The sequence below is a fragment of the Somniosus microcephalus genome, chromosome 7, assembly GCF_052327205.1.
Source record: "Somniosus microcephalus isolate GS21.2 chromosome 7, FLI_Smic_1.0, whole genome shotgun sequence".
Lineage (NCBI taxonomy): Eukaryota > Metazoa > Chordata > Chondrichthyes > Squaliformes > Somniosidae > Somniosus > Somniosus microcephalus.
In genome coordinates, this window is record NC_140993.1 from 273,545,142 (window position 1) to 273,560,780 (window position 15,639).

At 47.6% G+C, this 15,639-nt stretch overlaps 1 protein-coding gene across 3 annotated transcripts in view; it reads right to left on the reverse strand.

Moving 5' to 3' along the window:
* Window positions 1–15,639, reverse strand: part of mlh1 (mutL homolog 1, colon cancer, nonpolyposis type 2 (E. coli)) — a 91,273-nt gene that overhangs the window by 44,049 nt on the left and 31,585 nt on the right. For 2 of the 3 annotated variants that reach the window (XM_085993812.1, XM_085993813.1), the window contains 3 exons: window positions 14,647–14,738; window positions 9,621–9,709; window positions 5,432–5,544 (listed from right to left, as the gene is read on the reverse strand). In XM_085993812.1, coding sequence (XP_085849938.1) covers window positions 5,432–5,544; window positions 9,621–9,709; window positions 14,647–14,738 — 294 coding nt within the window. Of the gene's footprint in view, window positions 1–5,431; window positions 5,545–9,620; window positions 9,710–13,329; window positions 13,373–14,646; window positions 14,739–15,639 lie in introns of all 3 variants that reach the window. The other variant, XM_085993811.1, reaches the window with a different exon arrangement.

Below are 15,639 nucleotides of genomic sequence, written 5' to 3' on the forward strand. Positions count from 1 at the left end.
GCAGCATCCGTGGAGAGAGAAACAGAGTTAACGTTTCAGGTCTGGGACCCTGTTCTGATGAAGGGTCACAGACCTGAAACGTTAACTCTGTTTCTCTCTCCACGGATGCTGCCTGGCCTGCTGAGTGTTTCCAGCATTTTCTGTTGTTACTTCAGATTTCCAGCATCCGTAGTATTTTGCTGTTGTAAAAGAGGATCACTATTGGATCTAGTAATGGGAACTGATCCCGAATAGATCAGAGAAGTACGTGCAGGGGAACATGTGGCAACTGCAATTATAACGTATAAGATTTAAAACAATGTTTTACTTGTGTTTTTCTCAGTCAAAGACCAAAGAAATCGACTGGAAAAAAGCTCATTTGGAGGGGATGAGAATGGAACTAGAGAAGGTAAACTGGAAAAAAAAATTGATAAAACAGCAAAGGGTAATATTTAAAACGGTGATCAATAGCGTTCAGGAGAAATTTATTCCACTAAAAAAAACAAGAACAAACTAGCCCATAATGAGACACCGTGGATGAATAAAGAGATAAGGGTAAAATTGAAACTAAGAAAAAGGCATGCACTAAGTACACATGGTGTGGAGATGCCGGAGTTGGACTGCAATCTGCAATATTTGACCCCTTGTGACCCATCTCATTGTTCTTTGATGTAATGTTTTCCTGACTGACCTGTTTGGGCACCATTCACACCTTTGATTGCTGTGATTATCTCTCTGCCGAGGTGTGATAAATGGCAGTTGGAAAGGTTACCTGTAAACATCTGACATTATTCTCTGACTATATAAGCTGTGTTTTTATGCATTTCTCCACTTCATCTGATGAAGGAGCAGCGCTCCGAAAGCTTGTGATTTCAAATAAAGCTGTTGGACTATAACCTGGTGTTGTGTGACTTCTTACACTAAGTACACAGACAGTAAAGAGGCTGACAAAAGAGAATATGAAGAGGTTAGGAAATAAGTAAAAAAAAAAATAGGAAAGCAAACAGGAACTAGGAAATAAAATGAAACTGTAAAGTATTCTACAAACACACAAATAACAAAAGAATTTCCTGGAGTGCACCTTCCAGGCGGTGATCACCCCGCAGATACAGACAGTTCAGGAGGATAGTAAGTGCGTGGCCATCCGATGGGATAGGAAGAGGCAGGCAGATGGCAGGAATCCTCCCGGAGCGTGGCACTCTCAAACCGTTTTCAGCATTGAATACCAGTGAAGGTGCCGACACCTTGGGGGAGTGCAGTCTAGAACACATCCATGGCACTGTGGGGCAAATAACTGCACAGGGGGGACACAACAAAGTGTGGAATAACAGCGGTCATAGGGAATTCAATAATCAGGGGGAGAGACAGGCGTTTCTGGAACCACCAGTGAGTTCCACATGGTGCGTTGCCTCCCTGGTACCAGGGTAAAGGAAGGGGAACAGCCAGAGATCTGGTGGTCCATGTAGGAACCAATGACATATGAAGGAAAAGGGTTGCGGTCCTGCAGTAGAGTTTCAGGAGCTCGGAAGTTAAAAAAGGCAGGACCTCAAAAGGTAGTAATCCCAGTGCCACACGCAGGACAGGAAAGGAATAGTAGGATAAAACAGATTAACACGTGGCTGGAGACATGATGGAGGAGGGAGCGCTTCAGATTCATGGGGCATCGAGATCAGTTCTGGCGCAGGAGGGACCTGTTCAAGCTGGACGGGTTGCACCTCAACAGAGTCGGGACCAATGTCGTCACGGGATGGTTAACTAGTACTGTGGGGGAGGGTTTAAACTAATTTGGCAGAGGATGGGCACCAGGCCAAAACATTAGAGAGGACTGGGAGAGGCAAATAGCACTAGAATAAAGAATAGTTCAGAAATAGGAGGGATCAGACGAGGGGCAAATGCGAAGCAGCCTAAGATGGGTTTGGAGTACATGCACATAAATGCAAGGAGCGTGGTAAATAAGGTTGGTGAGCTGCAGGTGCAAGACGTCACATGGAACTATGATATAGTGACAGTAACAGAGACGTGGCTCAAAGAAGGGGAGGATTGGGAACTTAAAATATTCCTGGCTACAAGTTAATCAGGGAAGATAGGGAAGGAATAAAAGCCGGCGGGGGGGGGGGGTGCAAAATGGGTGGCAACGTTGATCAAAGAAACTATTGTAGTGCTGGCGAGGGATGATGTAGTTGAAGGGCCAAGGACAGAATCTATTTGGTTAGAATTAAGGAATAACAGAGGAGCTGTTACGCTGCTGGGTGTATACTATAGGCCACCAAATTGTGGGAAGGAGATAGAGGAGCAAATTTGCAGGCAAATTACAGAAAGATGCAAGAACTACAGAGTAGTGAGAATGTGGGACTTCAGTTATCCTAATATAGACTGGGATAGTAACAGTATAAAGGGCAGTGCTGGAACTAGTTCTGGGGAATTAAGTGGGGCAAGTGGAGCATGTTTCAGTGGGATAACATTTGGGGAGTAGAGATCATAATATCAGGTTTAGAATATTTATGGAAAAGGACAAGGTGCAATCAAACGTAAAAATATTTAACTGGAGGAGGGCTAACTTCAGTGAGTTGGAAAAGGATCTGGCCCAGGTAGATTGGAATCAAAAATTGGTAGGCAAAACAGTAACTGAACAATGGGAGGCCTTCAAAGCGGAGATGGTTCAGGTACAGAGTAGACTAATTCCTATGAGGAGTCAAGGAAGGGCATCCAAAGCTAGAGATCCCTGGATGACTGAAGATATAGAGGTTGAAATGAGACAGAAAAAGGAGGCTGATGACAATTGAAAGGTTCACAATACAGTAGAGAACCAAGCTGAATATAGAAAGTACAAAGGAGATCCAAAAAAGGGAATAAGAGGGACAAAGAGAGAGGATGGCCTAGAGCTTCAATTCGGCCGGAAACCGGCTGCTGCCATCACGGGCCGATGTTAACGGCTGCCCACAAAGAGCGCAGGCAGCACAGATATGTTGGTGCTGCCTGCCGATTTAAATTAGCGCAGCGCAAAACCTGCTGTCTAGCGCGCTGTTTCGGACAGTTATCTCAGCAGGAAGCCCAGTGTACCGTGGCTCCGACTTACACCCTGTCCGACTTACACCCCGTCCGACTTACGAGGCAGCATTGTCTTAAAGCTAGCCTTTCATTTTAGAAAGCAGTGTCGATCCCTTAAAGGGGAACTGCCTTCTAAAATGAAAAAAATTAAAATCGTTTAAAAATAGGCAGTCTTTAGCGCTTAAAGCTCAACTGCCTTCTGAAAAAAAATATATAAACGTTAAAAATAATTCCGAAATGGCAGTCTTCCGTTGAACTGCTTTCCGCACGTAGAAAAATGGTAAAAGTGCTTCAGCACAAACACAACTGGCACAAGCCAGGGAAGTGGCACCCAGGGTCACGCATGCAGCTTTGTGGAGGGCGTCAACACCGCAAGAGAGGTCCTCTACCCACAGGGGCCAGCAGGAGGCCCTCCAGAAAGAATGATGTGGGACCAGATCACCGAAGCCATCACTGTCAGCAGTGTCGCCCCCCCAGGACCTGGCTCCAGTGCCCAAAGAAGCTTCATGACTTCAGACAAGTGGTCAAGGTCAGTGAATGCATCTTCAAAAGTTGTCTCCTACCAACTGCACCACTAGCCTCACACACGGCTCTTTGCACGACCCAACCCCCCACATCACTCACCGACCAACAATCTGTACCAAACACGAGGCACACCTCACATTCCTAGCTTCACCTCACCCCCTTAGAGGAGACGGTGCTGGCCATTCTTGGCAGCAGCATGGCTGAGCCCTTGGCCAGCAGCAGGGCTGAAAGAATACAAGGCGCTGGTATCCTCATACGTTATCCTCCTTCTCACATCCCACTTCCCCCTCACCCACATAATCTTCTAATTTACAAGCTGCGAATGGTGTAAGCATGCAGCGCTTGCTTTACTGCCCTCCCCTCACCCCAGCTCTACCCTTGTGGTTTCCTCATTTCACACAACCAAGAAATCCAGCCTGCCCAGTCAATGGTTGACAGAAGGAGGAGAGGGCGAGGGAGGAGAGGGCGAGGGAGGAGAAGGACAAGAGGGAGGAGAAACACCGTCACACAATTTCACACTCTCAGACACCAGCTCCTCAAGGTCGTCCAGCAGAGGCCATCATGTCTCCCCCAGTGAAAGTCAGCAGCCTTCCACCAGCCATGCTGCAGCCATTGGGGTAGCACTGCGTGACATCACTAGGATAGGCAAAGGCACATAATCATACATCATATTTCCTTTCACGTGCCCCTTAACAGTACTGCATGCATGGAACGCTGGTGCCACCAGTGTTGCTGTGGGAGGAGTTTAAATTTTAAATGCACGTTTTTCCTAGTGCAATCAATCAGAGTGACCATTGTTGCAGGTTCAAATTTCCAAAACATCAGCCAGTGTCGCTAGTCACCCCAGTGTCCCCGGGCGCTGCAGCAATACCCCCGCCATCACTACCAAACAGGGTGGGTGGGTGGGGGGGCACCCAGTTCCCACACTAATTACTTAAATCACTCTGATCCCAGAACACTGGCCTGGGTCAGGGATGGGTGGAAGTCCCAACCCATCAAAGACCCACCATTACTTAAGTAAAGTGTCAGCTGTGTCTCAGTGGGCAGCACCCTCACCTCAGAGTCAGAAGGTTGTGGGTTCAAGTCCCACTCCAGAGACTTGAGCACAGAAAGCTAGGCTGACACTCCCAATGAAGTGCTGAGGGAGCGTTGCACTGTCGGAGGTGCCATCTTTCGGATGAGATGTTAAACCGAGGCCCCGTCTGCTCTCTCAGGTGGACATAAAAGATCCCGTGGCACTATTTCGAAGAAGAGCAGGGGAGTTCTCCCCAGTGTCCTGGTCAATATTTATCCCTCAATCAACATAACAAAAACAGATTATCTGGTCATTATCACATTGCTGTTTGTGGGAGCTTGCTGTGCGCAAATTGGCTGCCACGTTTCCCACATTACAACAGTGACTACACTCCAAAAGTACTTCATTGGCTGTAAAGTGCTTTGAGATGTCCGGTGGTCGTGAAAGGTGCTGTATGAATGCAAGTCTTTCTGTAAAGAGGGTAATCCTGGCCTCAGTACCTCGGTAGAGGTAAGTCACAAAATTGAGAGTTTCCTCTCCCGGTAGAGAGTCTCATCCTGATTGGAGCAGGGCTCAGACAATCAGGCGAGGAGGTCAGCGCCCCCGAACTTTCTGACTATTAACAGGCAGAAAATTGGGAGTCCCACACATAGTGCGCTCCGAGCTCCCTGTCCAATTCTCTGATCACATGCGACTCCAGCAAGACATCGTGCTGGGAACAAGCCTCACAATTTCAAGCTTGTGGTAAACAAGGACACCGTCGGATATGAATCAAAAGGATGGGAGCAATGGGTTAGTAAAGCGGATTGGAGCCCAGTTAGAAAAATAAACCATTTCTAGTAACCAGTTAAAAAGTTCACTTACGATTGATGAAAAGTAAAAAGATACACTTTTTCACTGAATAATTTGCATTGGATATATAACCTTTCATTTTGAAAGCAAATTTTGGGTCTTCAAGACACACTTCAATTAATTCCCTGCAGTGGAAACAAACAAAAATACAGCATGAAATTCACAAGTCTTTTCAAGGGTTTCTCAGTGTTCCCTGATCTGGATAATGAATCTCAAAGTGGCTTGTGACTCTGCATCACTGACGGAGTAATATTCTCAGCCAGCCTGAGGAGCAAGTGTGCATAGAAACATAGAAAAATAGGAGCAGGAGTAGGCCATTTGGCCCTTCGAGCCTGCTCCGCCATTCAATATGATCATGGCTGATCCTCTATCTCAATACCATATTCCCAAGCTCTCCCCATACCCCTTGATGCCTTTTGTGTCTAGAAATCTATCTATCTCCTTCTTAATTATATTCAGTGACTTGGCCTCCACAGCCTTCTGTGGTAGAGAATTCCACAGGTTCACCACCCTCTGAGTGAAGAAATTTCTCCTCCATCTCAGTCCTAAATGTCCTACCCCGTATCCTGAGACTGTGACCTCTCGTTCTAGACCCCCCAGCCAGGGGAAACATCCTCCCTGCATCCAGTCTGTCTAGCCCTGTCAGGATTTTATACGTTTCAATGAGATCCCCTCTCATTCTTCTAAACTCTAGTGAATACAGGCCTAGTCGACCCAATCTCTCCTCATACGACAGTCCTGCCATCCCAGGAATCAGTCTGGTGAACCTTCGTTGCACTCCCTCTATGGCAAGTATATCCTTTCTTAGGTAAGGAGACCAAAACTGCACACAGTACTCCAGGTGTGGTCTCACCAAGGCCCTGTATAACTGTAGTAAGACATCCTTGCTCCTGTACTCAAATCCTCTTGCAATGAAGGCCAACATACCATTTGCCTTCCTAACTGCTTGCTGCACCTGCATGTTTGCTTTCAGTGACTGGTGTACAAGGACACCCAGGTCCCTCTGTATATCAACATTTCCCAATCTATCACAATTTAAATAATACTCTGCCTTTCTGTTTTTTCCACCGAAGTGGATAACTTCACATTTATCCACGTTATACTGCATCTGCCATGTATTTGCCCACTCATTCAACTTGTCTAAATCGTCTTGAAGCCTCTTTGCATCCCCCTACAACTCACAAACCCACCTAGTTTTGTGTCGTCAGCAAACTTGGAAATATTACATTTGGTTACCTCATCCAAATCATGGCAAACATTCAAAGGCCACATGGATGAACTACAGAATTTGTTCATCCCAGTTTGGCATAAAAATAAAACGAAAAGGGTGACTCAACCGTGGCTAACAAAGGAAATTAGGGATAGCATAAGATCCAAGGAGAGGACATATAAATTGGCCAGAAAAAGCAGTAAACCTGAGGATTGGGAGCAGTTTAGGATTCAACAAAGGAGGACAAAGGGATTAATTAAGAAAGGGAAAATAGAATATGAGAGTAAGCTTGCAGGGAACCAATTAAATACATATTTTGGTTCTGTCTTCACAAAGGAGGACACAAATAACCTCCCAGAGATGTCGGGGAACATAGGGTCTGATGAAAGGGAGGAACTGAAAGAAATCAGTATTTGTAGGGAAATGGTGTTAGGGAAATTGATGGGATTGAAGGCCGATAAATCCCCAGGGCCTGATAATCTACATCCTAGGGTACTTAAGGAAGTGGCCCTAGAAATAGTAGATGCATTACTGATCATCTTCCAACATTCGATGGAATCTGGAACAGTACCCATGGATTGGAGGGTAGCTAATGTTACCCCACTATTCAAAAAAGGTGGTAGAGAGAAAACGGGGAATTACAGACCGTTAAGCCGGACATCGGTAGTGGGGAAAATGCTAGAGTCCATTATAAAAGATGCAATAGCAGAGCACTTGAAAAACAGTGACAGGATCGGACAAAGTCAACATGGATTTACAAAAGGTAAATCGTGCTTGACTAATCTCCTGGAATTTTTTGAGGATGTAACAGGTAGAATAGACAAGGGAGAACAGTCGACGATGTCCCACACCTTTGCTCTGATCAAAGAAGCCTTGCTGCCTGGATCTCTGGGACTATGGCTTGGCAGGCTGCGAGGCTGGGCAGAGCCTCAACACTACAGTTCCCACCACATATAGCGGGTGCGTTTGTGCAAACGCGATTTGCCCACTATGCACGGTGGCCGGTAAAACCGTAACAGGTTGAAGCAGCTTGCTCTGCGCAAACTGACTGCCGCGTTTCCCCGCATTACAACAGCGACTACACTTTCAAAAGTACCTCATTGGCCTGTAAAGCGCTTTGGAACGTCCGGAGGTTGTGACAGGCACTATAGAAATGCAAGTTCTGTCTCTAATTCAATGCAATAACTTCCGTAGTTGTTAACAGTGCAAACAGTGAAGTGTAGCTGACTGAAGTCTCCACTTTTTGACTGCGGTGAACAGTGTGAAAAGTTGATGGGAGACTTCAGGCAGCTTCAACCAGCTGATGAAAGCTGCACGAAGACTTGATTTTGCCTGAATTCAATGGATATTTTAGATCGGCAGGTGCTGAACTGCAAGTAAAAGCCAGCGCACTTAATATGTTTTAAATAACGTCTTTTAATTGACTCCTACGGTAATGGTGACTGGTTAGCGCGGTTTGCCCGATGTAGGTGGCTGTCCGGGATAAGCACCGACTGTGTACGTGGTGGGGACTGCGGTAAACTGAGGAAAGGCTCACTGCCGTCAAGTCCCCTGTGCCAGCCTCGATGGGCTGTGAAGCACCAAAGTTCACGGCCGCGGTCACTCGAAGGACCACACATGGGGCTGTGCCCACGGCGGATTGCCCTCCAGCTTCAGTGCCACAAGTAAGGTGACCACAGGCGTTGCAGTCACATCTAGGTAGCGTAAGACGAAATGCTAAGTGCGCTCCCGTGGCAGTCCCGTGTCAGGGACCATCGTGGTTCTATGTGGGCTGTGCTCCCCTTCAGATCAGTACTTAGTGCAAGAAATGCAAACACTGGCAGTGCCGGGCACTCTGTAAAACGTTAGAATTTGCTGCACTGCTGTTATTTTAACACTAGTTGGAAGTAAGGGCAGAGTGTGCCAGTGCAGCCTTCGGTCGCCTGAGGAAGAGAGTGTTTGAAGACCAGGGCCTCAAACCCGGCACCAAGCTCATGGTCTGCAGAGCAGCAGTGATACCCACCCTGCTGTGTGCCTCAGAGACATGGACCATGTACAGCGGGCACCTCAAAGCACTGGAGGGGTACCACCAATGCTGCCTCCGCAAGATCCTGCAAATCCATTGGCAGGATAGGCGCACCAACGTCAGTGTTCTTGCTCAGGCTAACATCCCCAGCATCGAAGCTTTGACCACGCTCGATCAGCTCCGATGGACGGGTCACATTGTCCGCATGCCTGATACGAGACTCCCAAAACAAGCGCTCTACTCGGAGCTCCGGCACGGCAAGAGAGCCCCAGGTGGGCAGAGGAAGTGCTTCAAGGGCACCCTCAAAGCCTCCTTGAAAAAGTACAACATCTCCACCGACACCTGGGAATCCCTGGCCCAAGTCCGCACAAAGTGGAGGAGAAGCATCCGGGAAGGCGCCGAACTCCTCGAATCTCTTCGCCGGGAGCAAGCGGAAGCCAAGCGCAGGCAGCGCAAGGAGCGCACGTCAACCCAAGCACCCCACCCACCCGCCCCTTCAACCACCGTCTGCCCCACCTGTGACAGAGACTGTAGGTCCCGCATTGGACTCATCAGTCACCTGTGAACTCATTTTTAGTGTGGAAGCAAGTCATCCTCGGTTCCGAGGGACTGCCTGAGAAGAAGAGAGAAGGGCAGAGAGCAACTGGAGTATTTAAATAGAGGCCAGCGGAGGGCAGCACTGGCAGAAGCACCAACCTACAACAGGCCTTAAAAGATCTGAAACCAGCAAAAAGAGAGAAATTTTCACTACAGATTCCAGCTCTAGTTTGGAGCCAACCGAGAAATCCAACTCTTATCTTCAGCAGAGGCTGCAGCTTCCTCGGTATTTGAGGTTCTCCGCCAGGTTTTGGCTATTGAGTTAGGACTTATGGTGGTGGGCACTCGTCGAGAAACAAACCCAGTGTGTAACTGCAGATATCGTGTATCCCCCGTTTTAAACAGGTAGCTGCCCAAGATATAAAACACACCTTCGGAACAGGCCATACCTGCTGACGGCATTCCCAAAGATTGTTCGAATATTGTCCAGGGTTGAGGCATTGGGCAGCGTTCGCACATCGGCAACAGTTTCACCTTGCTAGAAATAACACACCAAACACACACAAATAATTATTAACACTTTGCACAATAGCAACAAGCAAAAAGTACCCATCTTACCCCCCTCTTTCCCACAATGAAATGATTGTAAAAGCTTCGATCCAGCTATCTCAATATCACAAGGAGTGGTTGAGGCAAATAGAATAGATGCATTTAAGGGGAAGGTAGATAAAGACATGAGATAGAAAGGGTGAGAAGGATTTGTTGATAGGATTATATGAAGATGGGTGGGAGGAGGCTCGTGTGGAGCATAAACACCGGCATGGACCCTTTGGGCCGAATGGCCTGTTTCTGTGCTGTAGACCTCAATGTAAATCGATTAACCCATCATTTACCAAGTGTTGTGTCCAGCATACATTTCCTGTAATTGTCACACTTACTTCCGGTAAACATTTCCCCCAATCGCACTTTTGTTGGTCGCAGCCCTTCTAAAACTGCACATCCTCCAAATCCTCATGAGCAACCCCACAGGAGCGCTGCTGGTATAAGAGGCAGGGTAAACTTCCTGATTCAGCAAGTGCCTGCCTCCTTCCGCCCGTTTTCCAGATATAGCGCAGGCCAGGTGTAGAGTTCAATCATCCTGTCCCTGTTCTACCAACACGCCTTAATCCTCAAGCTCAGGAGAACATCCCCTACGGCACTATTAGGATTTTTCCCATTTCCCCCCATGCTGGATAACCTCTGCATGAAGTTGCTCATTTGTAGACTGCGCTATTGGCCCACGCCCACTAGAATAGAACATAAGACTAGGAGCAGGAGTCGGTCATTCGGCCCCTCGAGCCTGCTCCGCCATTCAATAAGATCATGGCTGATCTGCTCTTGGCCTCAACTCCACTTCCCTGCCCGCTCCCCATAACCCTCGACTCCCTTATCGTTCAAAAATCTGTCTCTCTCCACCTTAAATATATTCAATCACCCAGCCTCCACAGCTCTCTGGGGAAGAGAATTCCAAAGATTCACCACCCTCAGAGCGAAGAAATTCCTCCTCATTTCCGTTTTAAAAGGGTGCCCCCTTATTCTGAAAGTATGCCCCCTAGTTCTAGATTCCCCCAATCTATACTGTGGACTCAAACTCATTTCGCTTAAGATTGAGGAGACCATAAACCCGTCATTCTGGACTACATTCAAACCTGGGGAGCCAGAATTGACAGCGGTGCCGTCCAATCCCCATTCAGAAGCTGCTTTGTACATTGGCACTTGCCTAGTTCAGATCCCGAGAGAGCAGCAAACCAGCTCTGACTCCCCATCTTTACCAAATAACAACAGAAAACACTGGAAACACTCAGCAGGCCAGGCAGCATCCGTGGAGAGAGAAACAGAGTTAACGTTTCAGGTCTGGGACCCTTCATCAGAACTGGAAAAAGCTGGAGATGGAACAGATATTAAGCAGGTGCGGAGACGAGAGGGCATTGAAGGAACATACTGTGCTTTTGAAAGAGGCAGGAAAGATAAAATGTTGCAAATGGGGATGGCAAAATCATACAGCATGAAAAATGGGGGGCAGGGGTTATTGCCTGAAATTGTTGAACTCGATATTGAGTCCAGAAGGCTGTAAAGTGCCTAATCGAAAGAGGAGGTGCTGTTCCTCGAGCTTACATTGAGCTACATTGGAACAGTGTAAGAGGCCGAGGACGGTGAGGTCAGAGTGGGAGTGAAGCGGTGAATTAAAGTGACAGGCGACCGGAAGCTCAGGGTCACCCTTACAGACTGAACGGAGGTGTTCCACAAAGCGGTCACCCAATCTGTGTTTGGTCTCCCCAATGTAGAGGAGACCGCATCGTGAGCAGCGAATACAGTATACTAAATTGCAAGAAGTACAAGTAAATCGCTGTTTCACCTGGAAGGAGTGTTTGGGGCCCTGGGCAGTGGGAAGGTAAAAAGGCAGGTGTTGCATCTCCTGCGCTTGCACGGGAAGGTGCCATTTTTACCAGCTCTCTTACCCCCAACAGCGGAATCTGAGCCCTCAGTAGACTGAGCTCGCTAACTATGAAATGGGTTGGAATTACCCGTTTGCATTTCAGGTATGAACCATTCCAGTTACCAGGAAGATGAACTTTATCCCTTTTTTTTCTTTCCAAGGATTTGTGCCTTTTTTTTCTACTCTTATGATTTTTCTTCCCTCCCCAACTGCAGGCTGTCTGGACTCAGTAGTATGCTAATTAGAAAGCAAATCTGGCAATGGGTGGCGGTGCAGACTGGCCACGTGCAGTCCTTTGCTGACAGTGCTGTCAAAAGGACAGAGTCACAGTGCAGGACAATAAATCCAGGGATCACTAATGGTGAGGAGAACACTGGCCTACTGACACACTGAAGCTGCCAGTCTCTCAGTGTCAATCACACAGGCTACACCCTTTTGTACTTCCCAGAAGTAAATGCTCACTCACGGGACAGCAAAGCTACAAACTAGTCACCAGACTCCGCTGTCGTTATCTCGGTACAGTTAATAACTTGCTTGGAATATCTCGTGGGATGGACTTTACAAACTAGCACTCCCAGGGCAGAATTTTGCAAGATGGGAACCCAGACCGTTCACCTGGAAAGTCAGCAGGACAGATTCACAGGGCTGGATTTTCACTGAGGAGTCGGGTAGGAGGCAGGGCTACAACTTTCGGGGTTGTAGTCCCGCCTCCATCGAGTTCTAGCCAACCCATGTGATTTTCACTTGATTGACCTTGTTGAGCCCGCCCAGTGGGATCAGCAGGCCAATTAAGGGCCACCCGGCAACAGGTGACATCACAGATTGATATTTCATCTGTCAAGACCTTTTGACAGATGAAATATCAGCGTTCGACAGCTGTTTGAAGCTGTCAAACACTGACAATCTGTACACTAAGTTAATTCCTTCCTCTCAGGATGATTTAGAGATCTCTCCAGAACAGAAAGCTGAATGCTGCAACTTTTGACAGATCGCGGCCATTTTGCTTTCTGTGCCGGTGAGATGAGGGACTCCCGAGACCTGAAGGAAGGAAGGCTGTAAAGGTAAGTAAAGGTAATTAAAACTTCTTTAAATACTTTAAACACACCAAACACACTTACCTCTTCACTCATGCACCCATCACTCACCTGAACACCGGACATCTTGACCATTCCAAGCCCTTCAGCCCGACGGCCCGCCTCGCTAACTTGGCGTGGTTTGGAGCCGTTGGGAATCCCACACTTCAGGGATAAAAATAGGGATTAGGCTAAAAACTGCCTGTTAACTACCTGTTAACAAGCAGTTAATTGGCACTAATTCCCTTCCCGCCTCGGGGAGGTGGGTCCCAGTGCCGGTTGGGGACCCGCCTCCTTTGAAACTGGCATGGAGGCGGGTTGGGGGCGGGATGGGTTCATGCCCCCCGATTTTGGGGTTTTAACCCCCCACGCCTCCAATCCCGCCTCCACCGCCCAATGAAAATCCTGCCCATAGAGTCCACGTTTTTGGACGGAATATGTCCAAATTCTCGACTTGCAGTCTGTCGCTCAGCACCTGGAGCGGGAATTCATAAAGTCCAACCCGGTGTTTCCAGCAGGACTCCCCTTTAGGTGGGAGAGCTCCTCCAGACTCGCAAAAGAAATGTTTCAGGAAGAGGAAGAGATCCAGTCAAGCCATTCAGTACCCACCTTCTTCACCGCGAAGCTCACTCCTGCATTGTGAATGGCATACCTGCGAGGAGAGATTGTGGAACATGGTGACCAAATATAACCATGGGCATCGGTAATTAGAAAATTCTGCAAAGGAACAGTTACTTGGCGCTCCTATTAGTTACGATAACCAGCTCGCGCCATCTGGTGGAAATACAGGGAGCTCCTCGGCCAAGAACAGATTGTGCAGACAGTGTTATTTATCCCAACCTGGATATACGTCAACAGATACGACCGTTAGAACAAGTGCAACAGTTGGATTTCCACCTTGACTCTCCTTAAGGTGTTACATGGGTGCACAAGTGGAGATTAGATTGTAACCCGGAGAGAGTGAGGCCCCGATATTGACGGGGACAGGTTTTGTAAGCGGGGGGCGGGGAGGAGGAGTTTTGGTCGGGCCTGCATGCTGGGGAGTTTTAAACCCGGAGGTGGGAGTGGGGGGTTGGAAGTGGGTTGGGGTCGGGTTTGAGATTTTACATTTTTTTTTTTTATAAACACCTCACCCGACCCCAATCCACCCATTTTTGGAGGTTACAATCGCCCCGAGTTTCAACCTTTGTCGACGACAAACTTTAAGTAATAAGTAATATATTTTTAAAAATCACAAGTTGAGACGACCAGGTAATGTCTGCTGAATGATGAAGTTTCCCCCCTTTATTCTCCAAGCAGTTTGTTCAAGTACTTCCATTCAAACATACAGAATAAACGTCAATTTCTTCAGTGTTAGTAAATGACCCTCTCATCCAGCACCTATAAACTGCACTCACCCATGAGCTGCTCAGTTAACGGATACAAGGATTGACATGAGTCAGTCATTCATGAAAGAAAGACTTATGAAATAATAGAGCGGCCTACGGGTGGCGCTGTCCAGGGAGTATAAATACTCGGGCATGGGCCCAGCTTGCGCAGGACATTCTTAACAGGAACTAGTGAAGGACACAACTAGACCTCCATGTTGTAAAACAGTTGATTAAAGCCGTGTTTAATACTCAGACCAAGTGCCTAGTAGTTTTCTTACATCAAGTATTATCTTACTGTTTCACTGCAGAATGTTCCAACACAGACAAAGACCATTCAGCCCATCTAGTTTGTCTCAGTGTTTTTCGCCATAAGTCTACTTAGTCTAATCCCACTCTGGGACTCCCTCCCCATGCTCTTCGATATTCCTCTTTTTTCAAGCAACCAATTCCCTTTTAAAAGAATGGATGAGCTCAGTTTCAACCACAGAACAGGTGATACTAACAAAAAAAGAGTCGCAGCAGAAGATTAATAGATTTTAAAAAAAATTGTATCTACCTGCTCATAACTTCTACGATTCTGGAATACTCTTCGCTTGGATTTTTCAGAGCCTTCCTCCGTGTGGCAATATTGTAGAATAGATCTTCCACCTGAAAGCAGATGCCAACATCAGGAACACTGCACTAAACAATCCAAGGGCCAAGCAGAACAAGGGCTACTGCAGCAGCCACACTCCGAGACACAACAGCTCGTTTTTCTTTTGTTGGATATGATTCTACGAGATATATGGCTGGGTCTGTTTTCCTTGGAACAGAGGAGGCTGAGGGGAGACCTTATTGAGGTGTATAAAATTATGAGGGGCATAGATAGAGTGGATAGAAAGGGCCCATTTCCCTTAGCAGAGGGGTCAAAAACCAGGGGGCACAGATTTAAAGTAATTGGTGGAAGGTTTAGAGGGGATTTGAGGGGAAATGTCTTCACCCAGAGGGTTGTGGGGGTCTGGAACTCACTGCCTGAAAGGGTGGTAGAGGCAGGAACCCTAACCACATTTAAAAAGTACTTGGATGTACACTTGGGATGCTCTAACCTGCAGGGCTACGGACCAAGAGCTGGGAAGTGGGATTAGGCTGGATAGCTCTTTGTTGCCGGGGCGGACACGATGGGCCAAAATGGCCTCCTTCCGTGCTGTAACTTTCTGTGATTCTATAAGACGTATGGCTAGGTATTCGGCGGAGAGTGTCTTACTTCCTGACTTCCCAAAGCCTTTCCGCCATCTACAAGGCACAAGTAAGGAGAGAGATGGAATACCCTCCACTTGCCTGGGTGAGTGCAGCTCTAACAACACTCAAGAAGCTCGACACCATCCAGGACAAAGCAGCCCGCTCGATTGGCACCCCATCCACCACCTTAAACATTCACTCCCTCCACCACCGGCGTACCGTGGCTGCAGTGTGCACCATCTACAAGATGCACTGCAGTAACTCGCCAAGGCTTCTTCGGCAGCACCTCCCAAACTGGCGACCTCTACCACCTAGAAGGACAAGGGCAGCA